Genomic DNA, 22,650 nt, shown 5'->3' on the forward strand with positions numbered 1-22,650 from the left:
CTCTGTCGCCCAGGCTAGAGTGCAATGGCACGATCTCGGCTCAGCTCACTGCAACCTCCGCCTTCTGGGTCAAGCCATTCTCCTGCCTCAGCCTCCCGAGTAGCTGGGATTACAGGCGCCTGCCACCACGCCTGGCTAATTTTTGGTATTTTTTAGCAGAGACGGGGTTTCACCATGTTAGCCAAGATGGTCTCGATCTCCTGACCTCGTGATCTGCCCACTTCGGCCTCCCAAAGTGATGGGATTACAGGAGTGAGCCACCACACCCGGCCAGAGCCCAGTGCTAATATTCTTAACATGTCCTTCCTACCTCTCGCTTGGACAGGGACACAGAAGGAATGTTGGCATTTTCCATCTTATCCAGGGAGCGAACAATTTCCTCCAGAGTCTTCCGGTAAAGCTCGTCATTTACGACCCTCACCTGAAAGGGAAACATCAGAGACTGAGTACCTTGGCTTCTGCCCATTTCCTCTTTCTCAGTATAGAGGGCATTCACAGCACTGGGAAATAGCAGTTGATAGCAACACAGAAAACAAAGGCTATAGATTTAATTAATTAATGAACTCCATTAACAATTGACTTAGAAGGATCTACCAGAGGTAAAGCTTGTGGTACAGGCATCTGCTTCCTGATTACCAGAAAAAAGATGTGGAAGTGAAAGCATGGTTAGCAGTTAGTTCTGCCAGGTCTTAGGCCCAGGGCAGAAAAATGTTTGCCCAGTACCTAGCCCTCTTTTGCTTGCTGCCACCAACAGGCCAGCAGTGAGAACCTTTTCTAGGGCTTTGATTTAAAGCAGTGTTTCTTAAGCTTTGTTTGTTTGTTTGTTTTTGCAACAAGGTCTTGCTGTCACCCAAGCTGGAATGCAGTAGAGTGATCTTGGCTCACTGCAACCTCCGCCTTCTGGGTTCAAGTGATCCTCCTACCTCAGCCCCTCAAGTAGCTGGGACCACAGACACAAGCCATCATGCTCAGCTAATTTTTTCATTTTTTGTAGAGATGAGGGGTTTTGCCATGTTGCCCAGGCTGGTCTTAAACTCCTGAGCTCAAGCAATCCACCCACTTCAACCTCCCAAAGTGCTGCTATTACAGGTGTGAGTCATTGTAATGATAATAAAGTATCACTGTAAATAGATAATAAATAAATGAGAAGGCCGGTGTGGTGGCTCAGGCCTGTAATCCCAGCACTTGGAGGGCCAAGGCAGAAGGATCACCTGAGCCCATGAGTCACTTGAGACCAGTCTGGGCAAGATAGCAAGATGCTGTCTCTTAAAAAAAAAAAAAAGGCCCAGCGCAGTGGCTCAGGCCTGTAATCCCAGCACTTTGGGAGGCCGAAGTGGGCAGATCATGAAGTCAGGAGACAGAGACCATCCTGGCTAACACAGTGAAACCCCATCTCTACCAAAAATACAAAAACTTAGCCGGGCATGGTGGCAGGCTCCTGTAGTCCCAGCTACTCGGGAGGCTGAGGCAGGAGAATGGCGTGAACCTGGGAGGCAGTGAGCCTGCAGTGAGCCAAGATCACGCCACTGCACTCCAACCTGGGCGACAGAGCAAGACTCCATCTCGAAAACAAAAAACAAACGGGCCGGGCGTGGTGGCTCATGCCTATAATCACAGCACTTTGGGAGGCCGTGTCAGGTGGATCACGAGGTCAGGAAATCGAATACCATCTCTACTAAAAATACAAAAAAATAGCCAGACGTGGTGCAATGTGCCTGTAATCCCAGCTACTTGGGAGGCTGGGGCAAGAGAATCACTTGAACCTGGGAGGAGGAGATTGCAGTGAGCCAAAATCGTGCCACTGCACTCCAGCCTGGGCGACAGAGCAAGACTCCATCTCAAAAAAAATAAAAAATAAAAAAATAAAAAGGAAAGGAAGAAAAAGATGTCGCCCTCATAGGTAATCAGGGAAATGTAATCTAACATAATAAAATATCTGCTTATTGGGTTGGCAAAAATTTTGAAGATTGATAAAACTCAATATTGGCAAGGGTATGGGAAAATAAACTCATACATGGTTGGCAGAAGTATAAAGTGGTAAAATGTTGTGAGGATAATTTAGCAAGATCTAATAAATTTAAAATACATTTTTTATCTAAACCGCTAATTTCATCTCTAATAATTTCATTCTATAGAAATACACTGATACACAAAGACACATGTGAAGGGTGGTCACAACAGCACTGTGTATAATAGCAAAATTTGGAAATAACTTTATGACCATCAATACATACATTATGGCTCATCCATACTATGGAATACTTTGAAACCTTAAAAATAATGAGAAGGATGCTCTACCTTCACTGTCATGGAAAGATCTCCTAAGACATATTCAGTTGGGGGAAAAAAGATGTCCTCAGAGCAAAATGTATAATATGATCTCTTTTACAAAAAAGGAAAAATATTCTCAATGTTGTATACAGAATACTGACACACCCATTTATAAACATGTAGAGAAAGGTCTGCAAAAAGACAGTTCAAAAATGCAAAAGGGAACTTCCATGTATGAGGAAAACTACAGAGGCATACTAAAATAAACTTGGTTAAGTTGTTAATAACTGTTTTAAATTGCCCTAAAAAGGGCTTCCTCCCATTCAAAAGGAGAGGAAGAAACTAGAAAGACAAGAAATGGTCTTAGTTGTGAAAGCCAATTCCCTCCAGAACGATTACAATAGATACCAGCTGCCACCTACCCCAATGTTAAACACTGAGCTGACAGGCTTGTGGTCACTGGTCTTCAGGGCCATGTGGCTCTGGTAACTCAGCTGAGTGATGTTCTTCCCTTTCCAGAGGATCCGGTCACACCAGGCGGGAGCACGGCACTTCTCACTGAAATGCAAAGTCCACACTGGAAGTACTCACAGAAACAGCAGTGCCCGCTGCCTGGCAAGTGCCCTGGCTTAGGTGGGGAGTGATGAATCAGGGCCTTCATGACCACATGGCTAAGTCATCTGAGGCAGCAAGAGCAATTCAGGCCCACCAAGGGATAACATGTATCCTATGAGTATCATCCAAAATAACTATGAAAGCTCAAAGCCAAAACAGAGTTCAGACTGATTTTCTGATCTTTATCCTCCTATGAGAATCAGGAGGGAATAAAAAAACCAATCTGACAGTAAGCACTCTACTGTCTTTTTTATTTATTTATTTATTTTTAATTTTTCTTTTATAGAGATGGAGTCTTGCTCTGTCGCCCAGGCTGGAGTGCAGTGGCACGTCCTCGGCTCACTGCAACCTCTGCCTCCCAGGTTCAAGCAATTCTCCTACCTCAGCCTCCCAAGTAGCTGGGACTTCAGGTGTCCTCCGCCACGACTGGCTAATTTTTTGTATTTTAGTAGAGGTGGGGTTTCGCCATGTTGCCCAGGCTGGTCTGGAACTCCTAAGCTCAGGCAATCTGCCTACCTCGGGCTCCCAAAGTGCTGGGATTACAGGCGTGAGCCACCGCACCCAGCCTATGGTCTTTAAAAGATCCTGGTTAACGCCAGACGCAGTGGCTCATGCCTGTAATCCCAGCACGTTGGGAGGCCAAGGCGGGGGGATCACGAGATCAGGAGGTCATGAGGTCAAGAGATTGAGACCGTCCTGGCCAACATGGTGAAACCCTGTCTCCACTAAAAATACAAAAATTAGCTGGGTGTGGTGGTGTGTGCCTGTAGTCCCAGCTACTCGGGAGGCTAAGGCAGGAGAATCGCTTGAACCCAGGAGGCGGAGGTTGCAGTGAGCCGAGATTGTGCCACTGCACTCCAGCCTGGCGACAGAGCAAGACCCCGTCTCAAAAAAAAAAAAGAAAGATGCTTTTTAAGCTAGTTAAGAGAACAGGCTCGAATTCCCACTGCCTGGGTTCAAATCCTACTTGTACCCCTTGTCTGCCTGGGGGCCTCTTTAATTTTTCTATGCTTCAGTTTCCAATCTCATAAAATGAGGTTAATAAATCATACCTACTTCAACAGGTTCTTGAGGATTAAATGAGAAAATAAGTACATCAAATAGTACATGGCACATGGTAAGCACTAATAAAAAATATTAACTGCTGACTTTGGGAGGCTTGAGGTCAGGAGTTCAAGACCAGCTTGGCCAACATGGCGAAACCCCGTCTCTACAAAAATACAAAAATTAGCCGGGCCTGGTGACACATGCCTGTAATCCCAGCTACTTGGGAGGATGAGGCAGGAGAATCGCTTGAACTCGGGAGGCAGGGGTTGCAGTGGGCCAAGATCCAGCCATTGTACCCTAGCCTGGGTGACAGAGGAGACTCCATCTCAAAACAAACAAACAAAAATATTAACTACTGTGTAATGTCCAAGTACCAGCTAAGTTAGTTGGAGTCATCTCATGCTAGGCATAGCTGAAAAGTAAATCAGTATTAAAAATTATTATGAAACAAAAGGCTAAGGCAGTCACAAAGTTAATACATGGGAAAGAAGGCTGCCTCATGAGCAGATACTGAGAGAAAATCTTTGACCAGAGTACAAAACATGGGGAAAAAGTCACAGGAAGCGTTTATTCTTCCTTAGGTCCAAAAGGGCAAGTGCTTCCCAGAATTTCTGGGTTTCCGTTTGCTCAACCCTTTGAAGCAACCTCTGACCTACCTGGTATCCCAGTCGTCAGAGCCCGTATCATACTTGTAAGTAGGCTGGAATGTGAGCTCACCCTCTGTGAAGCCTTCAAAGACAGTCTTTGCGGCCACTTGAATTTTCAGCTATACACAAGGATTGGAGAAAAAACAAATCTCAGAATAAAAAGGTCAAACTCTGAATTAGTGGAGAAAAGGAAATCAATCTGGAATTCAAACTCTAACCCAAAGGAAAAAGCACCAAAAGAAAGTTATTCTGTAAGATTTTTTTTTTTTTTTTTTGAGACACGGAGTCTTGCTCTGTCGCCCAGGCTGCAGTGCAGTGGCCGGATCTCGGCTCATTGCAAACTCCACCTCCTGGGTTCACACCATTCTCCTGCCTCAGCCTCTCAAGTAGCTGGGACTACAGGCACCCGCCACCACGCCCGGCTAGTTTTTTTTTTTTTTGTATTTTTTAGTAGAGACGAGGTTTCACCATGTTAGCCAAGATGGTCTTGATCTCCTGACCTCGTGATCCGCCCGTCTCAGCCTCCCAAAGTGCTGGGATTACAGGCGTGAGCCACCGCGCCCGGCCTTCTATAAGATCTTAAGTTAGCTAACTCCTAGGAAGTGAACAAGCTGAACACTCCTTTGCCTGTATATGGTTTTTATTTTTTATGTTTTTAATGTTTTTTATTTTTATTTATTTATTTTGAGACAGAGTCTCGCTCTGTGACCTAGGCTGGAGTGCAATGGCGCGATCTCAGCTCACCGCAACCTCCGCCTCCCAGGTTAAAGTGATTCTCCTGCCTCAGGCTCCTGAGTAGCTGGGATTACAGGCATACGCCATCATGCCCAGCTAACTTTTGTATTTTTAGTAGAGACAGGGTTTCACCATGTTGGCCAGACTGGTCTCGAACTCCTGACATGATCCGCCCACCTCGGCCTCCCAAAGTGCTGGGATTACAGGCATGAGCCACTGTGCCCGGCCTAATCTTTTTTATTTTGTAGAGTCTCACTCTGTCACCCAGGTTGGAGTGCCATGGTGTGCCCATAGCTCACTACAGCCTCCATCTCCTGAGTTCAGGCAATCCTCCTGCCTTAGCCTCCCAAGTAGCTGGGACTGCAACTGTGCACCACCACACAGCTATATTTAAAAATTTTTTAGAGACAGGGTCTCACTATGTTGCCTAGCCTGGTCTCAAACTCTTGGCCTCAAGTGATCCTCCCACCATGGCCTCCCAAAGTATTGGAATTGCACGTGCAAGCCATTGTGTCTGGCTAAGGCTCTTTCATAAGAGCATAGCTACACCCAAAGGGCCTGAGTATCATCTTACTGAGATATCTTTAAGATGATTAGGTACCACTTAACAAACTAATAGTTTTTCTCTTCCAGGTATCAAACACTTCATCTGTATAGCACAGTTGCTGCAAATATACACAAAGATAGAACCGCATTGTCAAATTAGTTATGTGAACTGGGGGAAGCTCTGTGCCTTGGTTTCTCCATTTGTAAATTTTGGATTTATAATAGAATCTACCTCATAGGGTCTTTAGAAAGATTCACTGTCAACTTAAACAGTGCCTGACACATTAGGAAAACAGCTAGCATCCTTCCTATTAATTTTAGGAGCGCCTTCCAGATCACACTCTCAGCAAGACCAAAACCACAGGTGCTCTTCCCTCTTCCCTGGAGCACCACACTTGGCACTGCATGGACTGGTGAAGAACTGTCAGCTCTACCATTGCACACGATCAGCTATTTAGTAGATACTACTTGCCAAATTCCTGAAAAAAACTATTTAAAAAGCAACAGAAAATAGTAAAAATGTAGGTATGAATGTAAACTGATGCTTACGTATAGACCTTAAAACCATGTAGTGGGCAGATAACACACAAAATGGGTACTATTACTTCAGGAAAGACCAGAAAAGAAGGCAAGTAGAGATAGGTATCAAACTACAAGGGAAATTAGAATGCCTCACACCAGAACACAGAGGAGATAAACAGACAAAGACATAACTAAGTTGAGATTCTTTTTCTTTAATTAATCTGCACTGGGGAAAGTAAGATAATAGAGGCCAGGCACGGTGGCTCACGCCTGTAATCCCAGCACTTTGGGAGGCCGAGGTGGGTGGATCATGAGGTCAGGAGTTCGAGACCAGCCTGGCCAGCATGGTGAAACCCTGTCTCTACTAAAAATATAAAAAGTTAGCCAGGCATACTGGCACGTGCCTATAGTCCCAACTACTTGAGAGGCTGAGGCAGGAGAATTCCTTGAACCCAACAGGCAGAGGTTGCAACAAGCTGAGGTCACGACACTGCACTACAGCCTGGGTGCCAGAGCGAGACTCTGTCTCAAAAAAAAAAAAAAAAAAAAAAAGATAATAGAAAGATTTAGATTAATGACAATACCAAGGTTACTAAAAGGGAGGATACAGAATAACAACAACAAAAAAGGACTTTAACATTCTGAACAACATGACCACCTGAACAGGTCTGAAATCTACTGAGAGAAGTAGCCAGAAAAAAGTCACAAAGAAAGAGATTCTCTTGTACTGTGAAACAGCGAGTGCTCTGAGAAGGAAATGCTATGTCAAGCAATGATGGAGAACAGCAGGTTACAGAACTGATTCCTATAGGAAGTGAGGAAAGCCATTTAGGAAGAGCTGTCACACACTGGAGAAGTCTGGTGAGGAGAAGCACAGAGGAGAAGGAGACTCATTCTAAAAACAATTATTACATCATCTTAAATATACCAAGTCCTTTCTTTACAGAAGCTTGGTACTCTTTTAGCCCTAACTTCAGACCTCTTGAATAAATGAATGAGAAGATGAGACAGAGAACACGCTCTTGCTCCCAAAGGAGACAAGGTGCTTCAGGAGAGAGCCAATGGGAGACAATTATGGAAGAGGGAAATGCAGATGAAATGAAGAAATGACTGGACAACATCAGGAACTCAGGGAAACCTCCCAAGCCAAAGAAGAAGAGGCTGGGAGTCTGGAAGCCAGGCTTTTCTATGCCCTCACGGTAGAGGACAGCCGCTGGAAGGGGGCACAGGTGGCCATCTGTACCTGATCATATGCATACAGGGTCTGAAAGTCCTTCTCTTCGATGAGCTTTTTCACTTTTTCCACATCCAGCTCTTCTATCCTGTAGTTGAGGTCCCCCAGCCACAAGATCACACTGTGAGGACAGAGCACAAAGGTAACAGGGTTTAGGAGGAACTTTAACCTGACCTACCCAGGGTGCTTCTGACAGAAGGCCCCTGAGGCTCAGCCTCTTGGGAGGTGGGTGGGAAAATGGCTCAACTGTTTGGGAAATTTTTTTCTCTTGCCATCCCATTTAATATTATAATGTGATGCTTGCTCAATTATCTTGGTCTAAGTTCATTTTAAACAGCCTTGTGTTCTCCTTAATTATTTTATTCTTGTAGGTTGGAAAGACAGTCTAATAAGATCTAAAAGGAAGAGGATAAAAACATCAAGAATTGAGAGTCATGCCAATCACCCAGAGACCCCAACTCAGATGATGCCACGATGCCACCTCTGCCTCTGTGTATACTGCAGTCCACAAAACACACTCTCAGCCTTTGTTTCTAGAGCAGAGTTCCTCTGAAACAAAGTTCAAACTTTATAGTGGAGCCTGGATTTAACCACCGGTATATCATCGGTTGGCTCTTTCCGCACTGCTGAGTGGAGTGTAGAAGGTGTTTTATTCCTCCTGCTACTTTGGGAAAAAGCTAACTGAAGCCTCTCTGATGATACTGTACATCTCATTAAGTCTAATACTGCTGTATCTGAAGCCAACAACCACGTCATTAGAGAATATGCACAGCAGTACACGCACACCAAAATTAATGCATCCACAAACTAAAAGCAGACAAACTGACACATAAGCTGTGACCTCACAAACTAGGATGCTGCAGGTTCACCAGAATGGAAGAGCCCGGCTGCAAGACACTTCCTGCTAGGCTCCCTGGAGAAGAAAAACCATCCTGTCAGCTTCCAGAACACCAAAAAGCTCCAGACAGTTCCACCTCAGCAGGCAGGACAAGAGGCGTAACTCTGTTTGCTCCTTGGCAGATATCATGGCCCCGGTGGCTTCTTCCTCTTCATAAAAGAAGTAGCAAAGCTTCGACTGTTATCGTAAAGTCTAAAATTCTAAGTCTTTGACTTTAGACAAATAGGAAGTTTTAGAGATAAATGAGATAAAGTAAAGAGAAGAAACAAAAATTAGCACAAGATGCTCTCAGCAGCTGCAACTATAGCTTTGTAAAGTTGGATTAAGAGGAAAAAAAGACCAAGTGGAGGCAAACAAATGTAGTCCAACTCTCAATTATACATGCTCTGGAAAGAACAGATATATAAAATCCTAAAACATACTTCTAAAAACTGGGTTTGAGATGCTCATTCTTTGGTTGTTTTCTTCATAATGTTGGATGTAGGCAGACCCAAATTAAAACAAATCTTAAAAAAAAAAGAAAAGAAAAAAAAAAAGAAATCTTAACCAGAACTCAGACGACAATATAGCTGTCAACTGCTGTTTTGTCATATTCCCTGCTCAAAATAAACTTTTCCCTCTCCTTTCCTTTCTTTTTTCTTTTTTCCTCTCCTTGTCTTTCCCCTTCCCTTCCCTTTCTCTTATCTTCCTGCCTCAGCTTCTTGAGTAGCTGGGATTACAGGCATGCAGCATCACACTCAGCTAATTTTTTAATTTTTTTCAGAGACAGGTTCTTACTATGTTGCCCAGGCTAGTCTTCAATCCCTGGACTCAAGTGATCCCCCCACCTCAGCCACCTAAAATGCTGGGATAACAGGCATGAACTACTACACCCAGCCTCACTTTCTTCTTATTTCTGGCTGCTATATACTATAGCAGCCAGGGACTCTCACACATGTTGATAAAATTAAATACTGAAAAAATAAATGACCGGGCGTGGTGGCTCATGCCTGTAATCCCAGCACTTTGGGAGGCCGAGGTGGGCAGATCACGAGGTCAGGAGTTCAAGATCAGCCTGGCCAACATGGTGAAACCCCACTCTCTACTCAAAATACAAAAATTAGCCGGGCGTGGTGGCACGTACCTGTAGTCTCAGCTACTCAGGAGGTTGAGGCAGGAGAATTGCTTGAACTGGGAGGTGGGGATTGCAATGAGGCAAAGATCGCACCACTGCACTCCAGCCTGGGAGACAGAGCGAGACTCCATCTCAAAAACAAATATATAAATAAATAAACCTTATACTTTCCCAAGAACACATGATACTTGAGAAATACTGTAGACTGTGCTTGCTTCGGCAGCACATATACTAAAATTGAAATGATACAGAGAAGATTAGCATAGTCCCTGAGCAAGGATGACATGCAAATAAAAATTTAAAAATAAAATAAGAAGGAGGGGCACAGTGGCTCACGCCTGTAATCCCAGCACTGTGGGAGGCCAAGGTGGGCAGATCATGAGGTCAGGAGATCGAGACCATCCTGGCTAACACAGTGAAACCCTGACTCTACTAAAAATACAAAAAATTGGCCGGGCGCGGTGGCTCAAGCCTGTAATCCCAGCACTTTGGGAGGCCGAGACGGGTGGATCACGAGGTCAGGAGATTAAGACCATCCTGGCTAACTCGGTGAAACCCCGTCTCTACTAAAAAATACAAAAAACTAGCCAGGCATGGTGGCGGGCGCCTGTAGTCCCAGCTACTCGGGAAGCTGAGGCAGGAGAATGGCGTAAACCCGGGAGGCGAAGCTTGCAGTGAGCTGAGATCCAACCACTGCACTCCAGCCTGGGCGACAGAGCAAGACTCCATTTCAAAAAAAAAAAAAAAAAAAATTAGCAGGCGCCTGTAGTCCCAGCTACTCGGGAGGCTGAGGCAGGAGAATAGCGTGAACTCAGGAGGCGGAGCTTGCAGTGTGCCGAGATCGCACCACTGCACTCCAGCACTCCAGCCTGGGCAACAGAGCGAGACTCCATCTCAAAAAAAAAAAAAAAAAAAAAGTAAGAAAAGAGAAAGACTCTAGAGATCTGCCAGATGGCAAGTTAGGAAACTAAATGTTTTCAAGAGATATAATCCATGTATAACCAAGAGGTGGCAGCTACCACCATTGCGTCAATAGGAAACCACCACCAGGCATCTCCCCATGAAAAGACAGAGCCCACAACTCTATGTACTCATGGTGAACCACATAGGGTGGAAGCTCAGACTCACTCATGCTTGCTGATGGTGAGAGGGGGACGGCTTGGGTCAAGCTGACAAAACTGCATTCGAGAACAAATGTCCTTATAGTCCTGGTTCCTCCTCTCATACTCTTCAATGTGGGCTGCCAAGTGAGAATTCACAACGCAGATGCTGGTGTTGTGGAACTGGAACCTGATCGCCACGCCTCCCTTGTTGCCCTGTGGAAAGGATCCCCAAAGAAATCCAATTCAAACTTAATTGTGTCAGTCATTTAAACCTACAAACTTTCTGGTTGGGCGCAGTGGCTCATGCCTGCAATCCCAGCACTTTGGGAGACTGAGGCGGGTGGATCATGAGGTCAGGAGTTCAAGACCAGCCTGGCCAAGATGGTGAAACCCCATCTCTACTAAAAATACAAAAATTAGCCTGGTGTGGTGGCAGGCGCCTGTCATCCCAGCTACTCGGGAGGCTGAGGCAGAGAACTGGTTGAACCTGGGAGGCAGAGGTTGCAGTGAGCTGAGATGGCGCCACTGCACTCCAGCCTGGGTGACAGAGTGAAACTCTATCTCAAAAACAAACAAACAAACAAAACCCTACAGACTTTCAAAATGTTTTATCTTAATCTTTATAATAATCCTGTGGGATTACCTATATTGTACAGATTTAAAAAAAAAAAAAGAAGGCAGAATGACTAGCCAGTCAGCAGCAAAGCTGAATCCACAACCCAGCTCTCTCGATCTCCTGGCCACACTTGATCCACCCACCTTGGCCTCCCAAAGTGCTGGTATTACAGGTGTAAGCCACCGTGCCTGGCCCCAAAACCTAGCTCCCTTAATCCAGTATTCTTTTCACTAAATCACAGGCAAACCATAGGTGCCCTTTGCCACACAAAGCTAAGTTCTCACAGAAGAACCTAAAAACAGAACTTTAATGGTCTCAATAAGAAAAGGAAATTGCAAACCTACTATCAGCATTCTTTGTTCTTCTGAATGACCCAGCATAGTTTCTGCAAGATACTTCATGGGTGAAATGGGAGGATCAACTGGAGGCTCTAGTGTTGGTGAATATGAGGACAGGCGCAGGCAGTCCACTAAAATACAGTTTCTAAATAGTTTGCTGAGCCCTGCTTGAGGGTATGATTCATCTTGGAATATTGGCACCTTCCAACTGGGACACGTGTAGTGACTGTGTCATCAGAAGTGGTCAATACCTCAGGCGCTAAGGCCCTCAATGTGCCAAACATACCAACCAAGGACTCACCATCCTCCCCATGATTCCTGTCCCCACAGTCTCAGCTTCCACTTCTGAGACATAAGCTGCATGCTCCTGTTTGACATATAACAGCAGCATAATCCCAACCAATCGGATAAGCTTCACCTGGAAAAGAGAGACATGGCATTAAATAGAAACTGCAAACAGGAATAAATACCCCAAAGGAAACATGGTCTGGAAGCTAGCTGAGGGTATTAATGTGCCTCCTTCTCCACACTAGAACACAGGTAATCATCTGTTCAACTCACCAAGCACGCTATGTGCTAACCTACGAGTGCCAAGACCCTGCATCTTTCCCACCCAGTGGCACCCCTTCTGGAAGATCTGGAAATGAAAATTGTGGGATAATTAAGACTGGCTTAAGATAAAGGTCATGGAAAGGGTGAAAAATGATCTTGGGATTTCTCTGCTTAGCCACATAAAATTAAGAAGTCCCTGACTCCTCTTTTACCTTTGCATATTTGGCATCTGGATGAAGACCCTCTGACACAGCTTTGAACCACTCTTCCTCCTTTGGGGTATCGTGAAAGAAAAAAGCTTCCTTACTCAGATCGAGCTCCTGGAACCTATTTTGAGAAGCAACCAGTTAGATAGTAAAGAAAACTAATGTGCAAATGACACATTCTCAGATTGGTTGAGGTGCATAAGCCGTAGCTTTCTAGCTAAACTTCAGGACCCTCAGGAGGAAAAAATAAACAAACACTTAGAGCCAAGGAACTAAATGCCAAGGAACTTTCCAGGTGCTTTTGCAAACAAAAACCCATTTCTTTTTCAGGACCAGCTTATGAAGTAGTTCGAAGTGTCCCTATTTTACCTTTAACCCCTAGTTCACACAAGCACCAAGTGGCAAACTGGAATTCAAACTTTGGTTTATATAAATTACGAATTCTAGTTCTTTTCAATATACCATACAAGCTCTGCTGCCCCTTCCCACCAGTAATGCCCAGTATAGTGATGAGAAGATAAAAAAAAATTAAAAAAAATTAAAAAAAAAAAAAAAAAGACTAACTGATGGGACTTTCTTCAGCTAACCTTCCTTCTCTGGCAAAAGATAGTTTTGCTTTGTAACCAAAAATGTATTGAATGTCCAAGCAATAAAGTTCAGTTCAGGATGCACTGAGTTCAGGATGCAATTCAGGATTTTAACAGAAGATTACATTAAAAATTAAATATTAGCATTCAAATGCCAAGCACTCCACTTTAAGAGTGGCAGACACTTGCTTGCCATGAGGAAGAACATCAAACAGGGAAGCAGCTGTTATCAGGCACCTGTTCGTTTTTCAAATCCTTCACCTGCTGTGAAGACCCATCCTTCAACCACAGCTCTGTGTGCTTGAAGATGGAGAGGACTAGAAGAGAAGCACTCACCCTACGCAATAGACATCTGGGGCCTGGACACCATCGCTCAGCCAGGGCCGGAGGCATTCTTTGGGGGACTGCCCATTTACATTGTATGTTCCCACAAAAAACCTGTCACCAAAGAGAAATAATTAGTGACTCCGAATCACTATGGAGATAACAGGAGAAAGCATTTCATGCTGATTTATGCTGGTTTCAGTCTCTGCGGACTGGCATTTTAAGACAAAAGAAATATCATTTCTAACCTAGACCAGGACTGCAGCACCAAGGGGTGACTTGTGGTCTGTCATGGTATCTGTTGCGTTTGTGATAACAACTTCAAACAGTACAGGCCTACTCTGAACCTTCCTACTTCCTTTAAACAGCCATTACCCAGCCATTATCTGCCTAATTATTTGCCTTGTATATACTACTGAAATGAAAAAATGAAAAGTGCTTTGGTAATTACTTTTGGCAAGAAAGCAACTCCAGTATTCAAAAAACTACTTCACCATAATTGACAGTTTATATCCCTAGAAACAATGTTATTTTATCTTATAGTCCCAATGCAATCATTTTGAAAGATCTAGCAGAATCTCACAACCTTTATTCATTTAGCTTTTAGTAATCTTGCCTAAAAAGATTACCAAACACCAGCTAACTTCATTTTACTAATTTCATTTTAAATGACTTTCTTCAAAGGCCCAGAATAACCAAGGGAGTATAAAACCTTGGAGGGATACATAAGAATCAGGAGGCCAGGTGTGGTGGCTCACACTTATAATCTCAACATTTTGGGAGGCCAAGGCGGGAGGATCACCCGAGCCCAGGAGCTTGAGACCCGTGCGGGCAACATAGTGAGACCCTGTCTCTACAAAAATTAAAAAATTAGCTAGGCGTGGTGGTGCACATGTGTATTACCAGCTACTCCAGCAGCTGAGGTGGAAGGGTTACTTGGGCCCAGGAGGCTGAGGCTGCAGTGGGCTGCAGTGAGCTGTGATGGCACCACTGCATTCCAGCCTGGGCAACTAGGTGAGACCTTGTCTCAAAAAGATAAAACATAAAAAACAAATAAAAGAATCAGGATGGTGCTCCTTCTTCTGTACCCATTTGCATTTGTCTCTGCAAATATTTCTGTAACTATCTGCAAGTCGTGTCACTCCCACTATACCACACCTACCACAGTGCCCACCTAGAAAGGGCACAGAATAAATGCCTGTTAATGAAGAGTGAATGGAATCACTCATTTCAAAAATGAGGGGAGAGATTCTATAGAAGAGTATGCCTCCAAATCCAGGTATAGGGGGAAGTGACCAAATTCCAGAAAGTCAAATGATCATTCTGCTCTGAAAACATCCTAAAACCCAGTTAGCTTACCTGAAGTTCTGGATATAGGTGTAATCCTCTTCTTTTTGTACTAGATGTGATTTCACAATTGTATCTCGCAGTCCAAACTTCTGCATGGATAAAATATGAGCCTTGTCTGACACTGTGATAGTGGAGGAGCGAACCATGCTAGTAATTTCGGACTTGGATTTATTCTGTCTGGAAAAACAAAATATTTTTTTCATATGTGGATGAGTCCCTATTGCAAAATGAATGAATACAAAGCTAAAAGTTCCCATATACAAGCATCTAAGTCACAGAAGACTAAAGGAGGCCAAAGTAAAATTTATTTACTAAAACAACACTATTTCTTTGTGGAATTAAGTAAATTTATATTTTGTTGATTGTATAATATATTGGTCTGGAGATTTTCCTGATAATAGAGTCACAGAATCTCAGACCAGAGGGGCATCTTAAAGATAATCTAATTCCCTCAGTTCTAAATGAGAAAAATGAAACCCAGTGTCATTAATGCCTCACCCACATGAATGGTGGCAGAGTATGGGATTCGAACACGTAATTGACAGGTCGGGTGTGGTGACTCATGCCTGTAATCCCAGCACTTTGGGAGGCCAAGGCAGGTAGATCACTTGAAGCCAGGAGTTCGAGACCAGCCTGGCCAACATAGCAAAATCCCATTGCTACCAAAAATACAAAACTGAGCTGGGTGTGGTGGCGCATGCCTAGGCTGAGACACAGAACTGCTTGAACCTAGGAGGCAGAGGCTCTAGTGACTGGGTGACAAAGTGAGACTCTGTCTCAAAAAAAAGAAAGAAAAAAACTATAAAACCCTCTAGATCCTTTGACTTGATCATTCTATTCTGTACATCTATTCCACAGAAATAATCCAAAATAAAAAGAAAGGCAATGAAAATGTATATTTTATTACTATTTGCGTTGTACTGTATTTATAGTTGTAACTAAAATACTGACACAAGTGTTTTATCTTGACCAGACAGATTCCGGATATGTTCAGTAGGGGGCACTGGAGTACAGACTTCAGATATTTATATAACAACACACCTTGGGAGCAAGTAGGGAAAGAGTAAATAAAACAGGAAAAAAGTCACTTCAGAGTCAGGAAACACCTAAAAGAATGAAAGAGTGAAATCAAACGTTTCTAATCTACATTTTCAAAGAAGCGCTAGACTGCCAGTTTCAAATTCCAGATTGGCCACTTGCTAATTCTGGGACCTTGGATGAGTTATGTAACTTCTCATCACCTGAGTTTCCTTAATTGTAAAACAGAAAAAAGTACTTACCTCTTAGGCTAAAATAAGATAGTCCAAATAAGAGCAGGGTGCCTGGCAGTAAGTGCAAATAAACGTCAGGTTTTTTGGTTTTCTTTTTTTTGTTTTTTTTTTGAGACAGAGTCTCGCTCTGTCGCCCAGGCTGGAGTGCAGTGGCCGGATCTCAGCTCACTGCAAGCTCCGCCTCCCGGATTCACGCCATTCTCCTGCCTCAGCCTCCTGAGTAGCTGGGACCACAGGCACCCGTCACCTTGCCCGGCTAGTTTTTTGTATTTTTTAGTAGAGACGGGGTTTCACCATGTTAGCCAGGATGGTCTTGATCTCCTGACCTTGTGATCCGCCCATCTCGGCCACCCAAAGTGCTGGGATTACAGGCTTGAGCCACCGCGCTCAGCCAAATGTCAGGTATTATTAAGAACATTTCCATCCAGGCATGATGGCTCACGCCTGTAATCCCAGCACTTTGGGAGGCCAAGACGAGAGGATCAGATGAGGCCACGAGTTTGAGACCAGCCTGACCAACATGGAGAAACCCCATCTCTAATAAAAATACAAAATTAGCTGGGCTTGGTGGCAGATGCCTGTAATTCCAGCTACTCAAGAAGGCTGAGGCAGGAGAATCACTTGAACCCAGGAGGTGGAGGTTGCAGTGAGCCGAGATCACGCCACTGAACTCCAGCCTGGGCAACAAGAGTGAATCTCTCTCAAAAACAAACAAACAAACAAACAAACAAACAAAAACATTTCCTAGGCCAGCTACCCTGGGACAAGTTACATTATGCCCAAAATGGTCTCAGTACTATGAGGAGAACCTCAGTCCTACAAGGGACAAATGAAGGGAGAGTTGCATTACCTTGGTTGCAAGCTTTCTGGTTTATCTTGACCCCTGGAGCTTTGGTCCACAGGCAGTCCCTTCCCATTTGGCCTCAAACCATCAAAGTTAGAACCACCTAAAGGGAAGGGGAAGAAATTAAAATATACATACATAGGCTGGACACTGTGGCTCATGCCTGAAATCCCAGCACTTTAGGAGACCAAGGCAGGTGGATCACCTGAGGTAAGGAGTTCGAGACCAGCCTGACCAACATGGAGAAACACCATCTCTACTAAAAATACAAAATTAGCCAGGCATGGTGGTGCGTGACTGTAATCCCAGCTACTCAGGAGGCTGAGGCAGGAGAATTGCTTGAATTCGGGAGGTGGAGGTTTCAGTGAGCCAAGATGGCACCACTGCACTCCAGCCTGGGCAACAAGAGCGAAACTCCATCTCAAATAAATAAACAAATCATACATATGCTTTAATATACAGAAAACAGCTTCAGAAATTGTAGTCTAGGAATTATTGGTAGTCCAGATATTGCTTGAAAAGGCCTATGCTGATGTCTGGGTGAAGTCCCACAGACCATACACAGAAGAAAAAAGTATCTCATTCAGGTGTCTCTACTGCTGAAAACGTACCTATTCCAGCTAGTCTAACTCCCTTTTCTTGGATACAGGGTACATTAAGGAAAGCATAAAACTACGAAATCTGAAAACGTACCTAAGTTTTATCACCTGCTTTACTATTTATTACCTCCTGACTTTGGAAAAGCCATCTAACCTCTCTCAATCTCAGTAATTTGACCTGTCCTGCTTTCTTCACAGGTTTACTGTAGGGTCAACTGAGTTGACATATGAGTAGGGACTTTAAAAGCTATACAACATATTATAAAACATAACATAGTGATTTCCACTCCAAAGAGGAGAAAGGCAAGGGTTAGAGATTAAAACTGGAAATAGTCTAAGAGCTCTAGAAAATGAGAAGCGCTTGTCATTGTTGACAAATTGCCGTGAAAACCAGAGCCCAAGGGCCCAATCCAGAAATATTCTGGGAAAGTCATTAAACCAAGATAAACCTGGAAAGGAAAATTAATCTGCCAATAGCTTCTCTGCTCTTTAAAAGCCAGATCTCTTGTCAACAGGGAACAACATGAAGAGGTCACAGAGATGTGATTTTAAAATCCATGTTACGGGAAGGAGCTCTGGAGGAATGAAACACCACTGAAGAATTTTGCTCTGCGGACTATTACTAAAATGGATTTCTCAACCATGCATTCACATGAACCAGAAAAAACAAACTTTTGAAAAAAGAAAGCATAACCATTTGAACATGAAAATAATTATACTTCAATGCCTCCAATCAATCACCAAATGCTATAGACTGAATATTTATACCCCTGCCTAAAGTCATGTTGAAATCCTAACTCCCGGCCGGGCGCGGTGGCTCAAGCCTGTAAACCCAGCACTTTGGGAGGCCGAGATGGGCGGATCACGAGGTCAGGAGATCGAGACCATCCTGGCTAACACAGTGAAACCCCGTCTCTACTAAAAAATATAAAAAACTAGCCGGGCGAGGTGGGGGGCACCTGTAGTCCCAGCTACTCAGGAGGCTGAGGCAGGAGAATGGCGTGAACCCGGGAGGTGGAGCTTGCGTGAGCTGAGATCCAGCCACTGCACTCCAGCCTGGGCGACAGATCGAGACTCCATCTCAAAAAAAAAAAAAAAAAAAAAAAAAGAAATCCTAACTCCCAAGGTAACGTAGTAGGAGGCAGGACCTTTAGGAGGTGTGAGGTGTTTAGGTCACAAGGGTGGAGCCCTCATGATTGGGATTAGTGCCCTTATAAGGGTTCAGAAGATCAGAGTTCCCCTTTTGCTATGTGAGAACGCAGTGAAAAGACAGCTGCCACTAAGCCAGAAAGCAGGCCCTCACCAGACATTGAATCTGCCAGCACCTTGATCTTCAACTTCTCAGCCTCCAAAACTGTGAAAAATAAATCTCTGATCTCTGCTTTTGTTTTGTGGGGTTTTTTCTGTATTTTTTTTTTTATTATTTCTTTTTCTTTTTCTTTTTTTTCTTTTTGAGACAGGGTCTCCACGCTAGAGTACAGCAGCCTGATCATGGTCCACTATAGCCTCCACCTCCAGGGCTCATGCGATCCTCCCACCTCAGCCTCTCTGTTATCTGGGTTTAACAGGCACACACCACCATGCCCAGCTAACTTTTTGTATTTTTTTGTAGTGATGGAGTTTTGCCATGTTTCCCAGGCTGGTCTCGAACTCTTGGGCTCAAATGATCCTCCCGCCTCAGCCTCTCAAAGTGCTGGGATTACAGGTGCGAGCCACCACACCCAGCCAAATCTGTTGTTTAGAAACCACTCAGTCTATGGTATTTTGTTATAACAGCCTATAGACTAAGGTTAAACTAAGACAGCAAAGCCTTTCAATTGTGCTTCTTAAATGCCTCTCAAACCAATATATTCCTATCCCCAGGGTCACTGTGCTAGTCTAGGTTACCAGCATCTCCCTTGAATGACTATAAAAGCCTCAACTAGTTTCTCTGCCTCTTTTCTCACCCCACCCTCTCCAACCCAATCTCTACACTGTTGCCAGAGGATTCTTTTTAAAAAGTAAATCGGATCACATCACTTTAAATCTTTTAAAAGCTTCATACTGGATAAACCCAAATCCCTACATACAATTGCCAAGGCTCTTCCCAGTTTGGATCCTACCCACTTGTCTAGCTCCAATACTCACCACAGTCCTTCAGCCCCTACCTCCTTTATGCCATGTCGTAAGCATATTAAGGTTACTGCAGCTATACAAAGATCCCATCAGAAATCAACTTCCCTCTTCTTCACTCTGCTTTATAAGGCTAACACCTACCCATCCTATCCTGTGCCAGGGATCAGCAAACTTTTTCTGTAAAGGGCCACAGAGTAAATATCCTAGGCTTTGCAGGTCATACAGTCTCTTGCAACTGTTCAACTCTGCTGCTATAGTGCAAAAGCAGCTGTGAGTGTGGCTGCATTCTAATGAAATGTTATTTATAGACGCTGAAATTCGAATATCATACAATTTTCACATATCACAAAGCATTATTCTCTTGAATCTTTTCAAATATTTAAAAATGCAAAAAAATCATTCTTAGCTCATGAGCTAAAAGCAGATGGCAGGCTGGATTTGGCCTGTAGGCTGCACTTCACCAACTCCTGCTATAGGCCATATCTTAGAGGTCATTTCCTCCAAGAAGACTTCTCTCACCTCTCCTAGGCTGGTCAGATGCCCTGACATTGGTGTTTCCATAGCTCCCTGTACTCCCCATCAGTCTTGATAGTTGTGTATTATAGGTGTTTTTTCTTCCCAGTTAGACTGTAAGCTTACTGAGGACTAGACTTTGTCTGATTTATGCATCACTGTAGCCCCATCATTCAGCATACTGGTAACCCAGCACATTATAGGCAGTGCAGTCACACAATTCAATATTAAACGCACAATAAACCTGAATTCCTATGTGTGAATATGTTTTTTTGTTTGTTTGTTTTTTGAGACAGGGTCTCACTCTGTTGCCCAGGCTGGAGTGCAGTGGCGCAAGCTTGGCTCACTGCAACCTCTGCCTCCCAGGTTCAAGCTATTCTCTTGCCTCAGCCTCCCAAGTAGCTGGGATTACAAACGCACAGCACCACACTCAGGTAGTTTTTGTATTTTTGGTAGAGATGGGTTTCGCCATGTTGGCCAGGCTGGTCTCAAACTCCTGACCTCAGGTGATCCACCCACCTCGGTCTCCCAGTGCTGGGATTATGGGCGTGAGTCACTATACCCGGCCCTTTTGTGCCTTATATATTTAAATACATAACATCCAAGTTCAAGTCTGTAGCATTCTTTTGGAATGTTTGAGGTAATCTTCCCATGGTCTTCAAAATAAAACAAAAATAAGAAAGGAGAACTAGAATGGGTTATGTCTAGAGTTCTACTACCCCATAGTTACTTAATAATTATTTCTGGAAATGAAATCACCAGCTGGATTCTACTTCTCTTTCTTTACTCTCACTGAGCTTAGAGAGCTGAGCTTAGAGAGTTAACTAACTCAAATGTTAGTAATGGTGTACTGGGACATCTGTTAGAATGACTGAAATTTTAAAAAAAGAAAACCAGCCGGGCACAGTGGCTCACACCTGTAATCCCAGCACTTTGGGAGGCCGACGCGGGAGGATCACAAGGTCAGGAGATCGACACCATCCTGGGTAACAATGGTGAAACCCCATCTCTACTAAAAACACACACAAAAATTAGCCGGGCATGGTGGCAGACGCCTGTAGTCCCAGTTACTTGGGAGGCTGAGACAGGAGAATGGTGTGAACCCAGGAGGCGGAGCTTGCAGTGAGCCGAGATTGCGCCACTGCACTCCAGCCTGGGCGACAGGGTGAAACTCTGTCTCAAAAAAGAAAAGAAAAAAAAAAAGAAAGAAAGAAAACCAGCTGACAATTCCAATTGCTGACAAGGATGCAAAGGAGCAGTGACTCTCATCCATTGATAGTAGGCATGGAAAATCATAGAGCCACTTTGGAAGACAGTTTGGCAGTTTCTTAAAAAGTTAAACAGTCTTACCATATGATCTACCCATCACACTCCTAGGTATTTACTGATATGAAAACATGCTGGACACTATGACTTGTGCCTATAGTCCCAGATATTTGGGAGGCTAAGGCAGGAGGACTGCTTGAGCCCAGGAGTTTGAGACCAGCTTGGACAATAGAGACCCCCATCTCTTAAAAAATAATAAAATAAAATAAAATAAAATTTAAATTTAAATTAAATTAAATTAAATTAAATTAAAAGTCGTGGCACATGCCCATAGTCCTAGCTACCCGGGAGGCTGGGGAGGGATGATTACTTGAGCCCAGGAGTTCAAGGCTGCAGTGAGGTGTGATCTTGTCACTGCACTCCAGCCTGGGTGACAGAGGGAGACCCCACCTCTAAAAAAACATGGCAAGAAAAATAATTTTTGTACACATAAAAACCTGCACAGAAATATTTATAGCAGCATTATTTATAATCACCAAAAACTGGAAGCAACCAATATGTATTTAAATAGGTTAATAAACTGTGATACATCCATATAATAAAATATTCAGCAATTTAAAAAATTAGTTATCCAGCCATGAAAATATGTGAATGAATCTTAAGTACATATTGCTGAGTGAAGGAAGTCCATCTGAAAAGGCTATATATTATGATTCCAATTACACAACATTCTGGATAAAACTATAGAGATGGTAAACAGATCAATGGTTGCCAGGTGTTTTAGGGGTGAGAGTGGGGTCAAATAAATGAAGAACAGTGGACTTTTTAGGACAGCAAAATTGTACTCAAAGAAACTGTAATGGTGGATACATGGTACTATCTATGGGTTTCAAAACCCACAAATTTTTATAGCACAAAGGGTGAACCTTAATGTATGCAAAATTTAAAAAAAATAATTTAGGATATCAGGAAGTTCTGGAGTAAAATGCAGAAAATGACAAAAGTGTCTAACCTATATCACCAACGAATGAAACTACCTCATTGAAGGGAGTAGAAGAAAAAGTGTTTACCTAAGTAACTTTGGAAATGAGTGGAATCTATAAGAATAAAGGCGCCAGGAGCGGTGGCTCACATCTGTAATCCCAACACTTTGGGAGGCAGAGGCAGGCGGATCACCTAAGGTCGGGAGGTCCAGACCAGCCTGATCAACATGGAGAAACCCCATCTCTACTAAAAATACAAAATTAGCCAGGTGTGGTGGTGCATGCCTGTAATCCCAGCTACTCGGGAGGCTGAGGCAAGAGAATCGCTTGAACCCGGGAGGCTGAGGTTGCAGT

The 22,650-nt window shown here is 43.7% G+C and overlaps 1 protein-coding gene across 1 annotated transcript in view; it reads right to left on the minus strand.

Annotated features, from left to right (window-relative positions):
• The window catches only part of INPP5B (inositol polyphosphate-5-phosphatase, 75kDa), a 96,862-nt gene that overhangs the window by 13,344 nt on the left and 60,868 nt on the right, over window positions 1-22,650 (minus strand). The window contains 10 exon segments of the mRNA XM_011969513.1: window positions 311-421; window positions 2,694-2,829; window positions 4,590-4,699; window positions 7,627-7,738; window positions 10,758-10,945; window positions 11,988-12,104; window positions 12,451-12,565; window positions 13,368-13,469; window positions 14,715-14,882; window positions 16,827-16,923. Coding sequence (XP_011824903.1) covers window positions 311-421; window positions 2,694-2,829; window positions 4,590-4,699; window positions 7,627-7,738; window positions 10,758-10,945; window positions 11,988-12,104; window positions 12,451-12,565; window positions 13,368-13,469; window positions 14,715-14,882; window positions 16,827-16,923 — 1,256 coding nt within the window.

This window comes from Mandrillus leucophaeus, unplaced genomic scaffold (genome assembly GCF_000951045.1).
Source record: "Mandrillus leucophaeus isolate KB7577 unplaced genomic scaffold, Mleu.le_1.0 Scaffold895, whole genome shotgun sequence".
Taxonomy (NCBI): Eukaryota; Metazoa; Chordata; class Mammalia; order Primates; family Cercopithecidae; genus Mandrillus; species Mandrillus leucophaeus.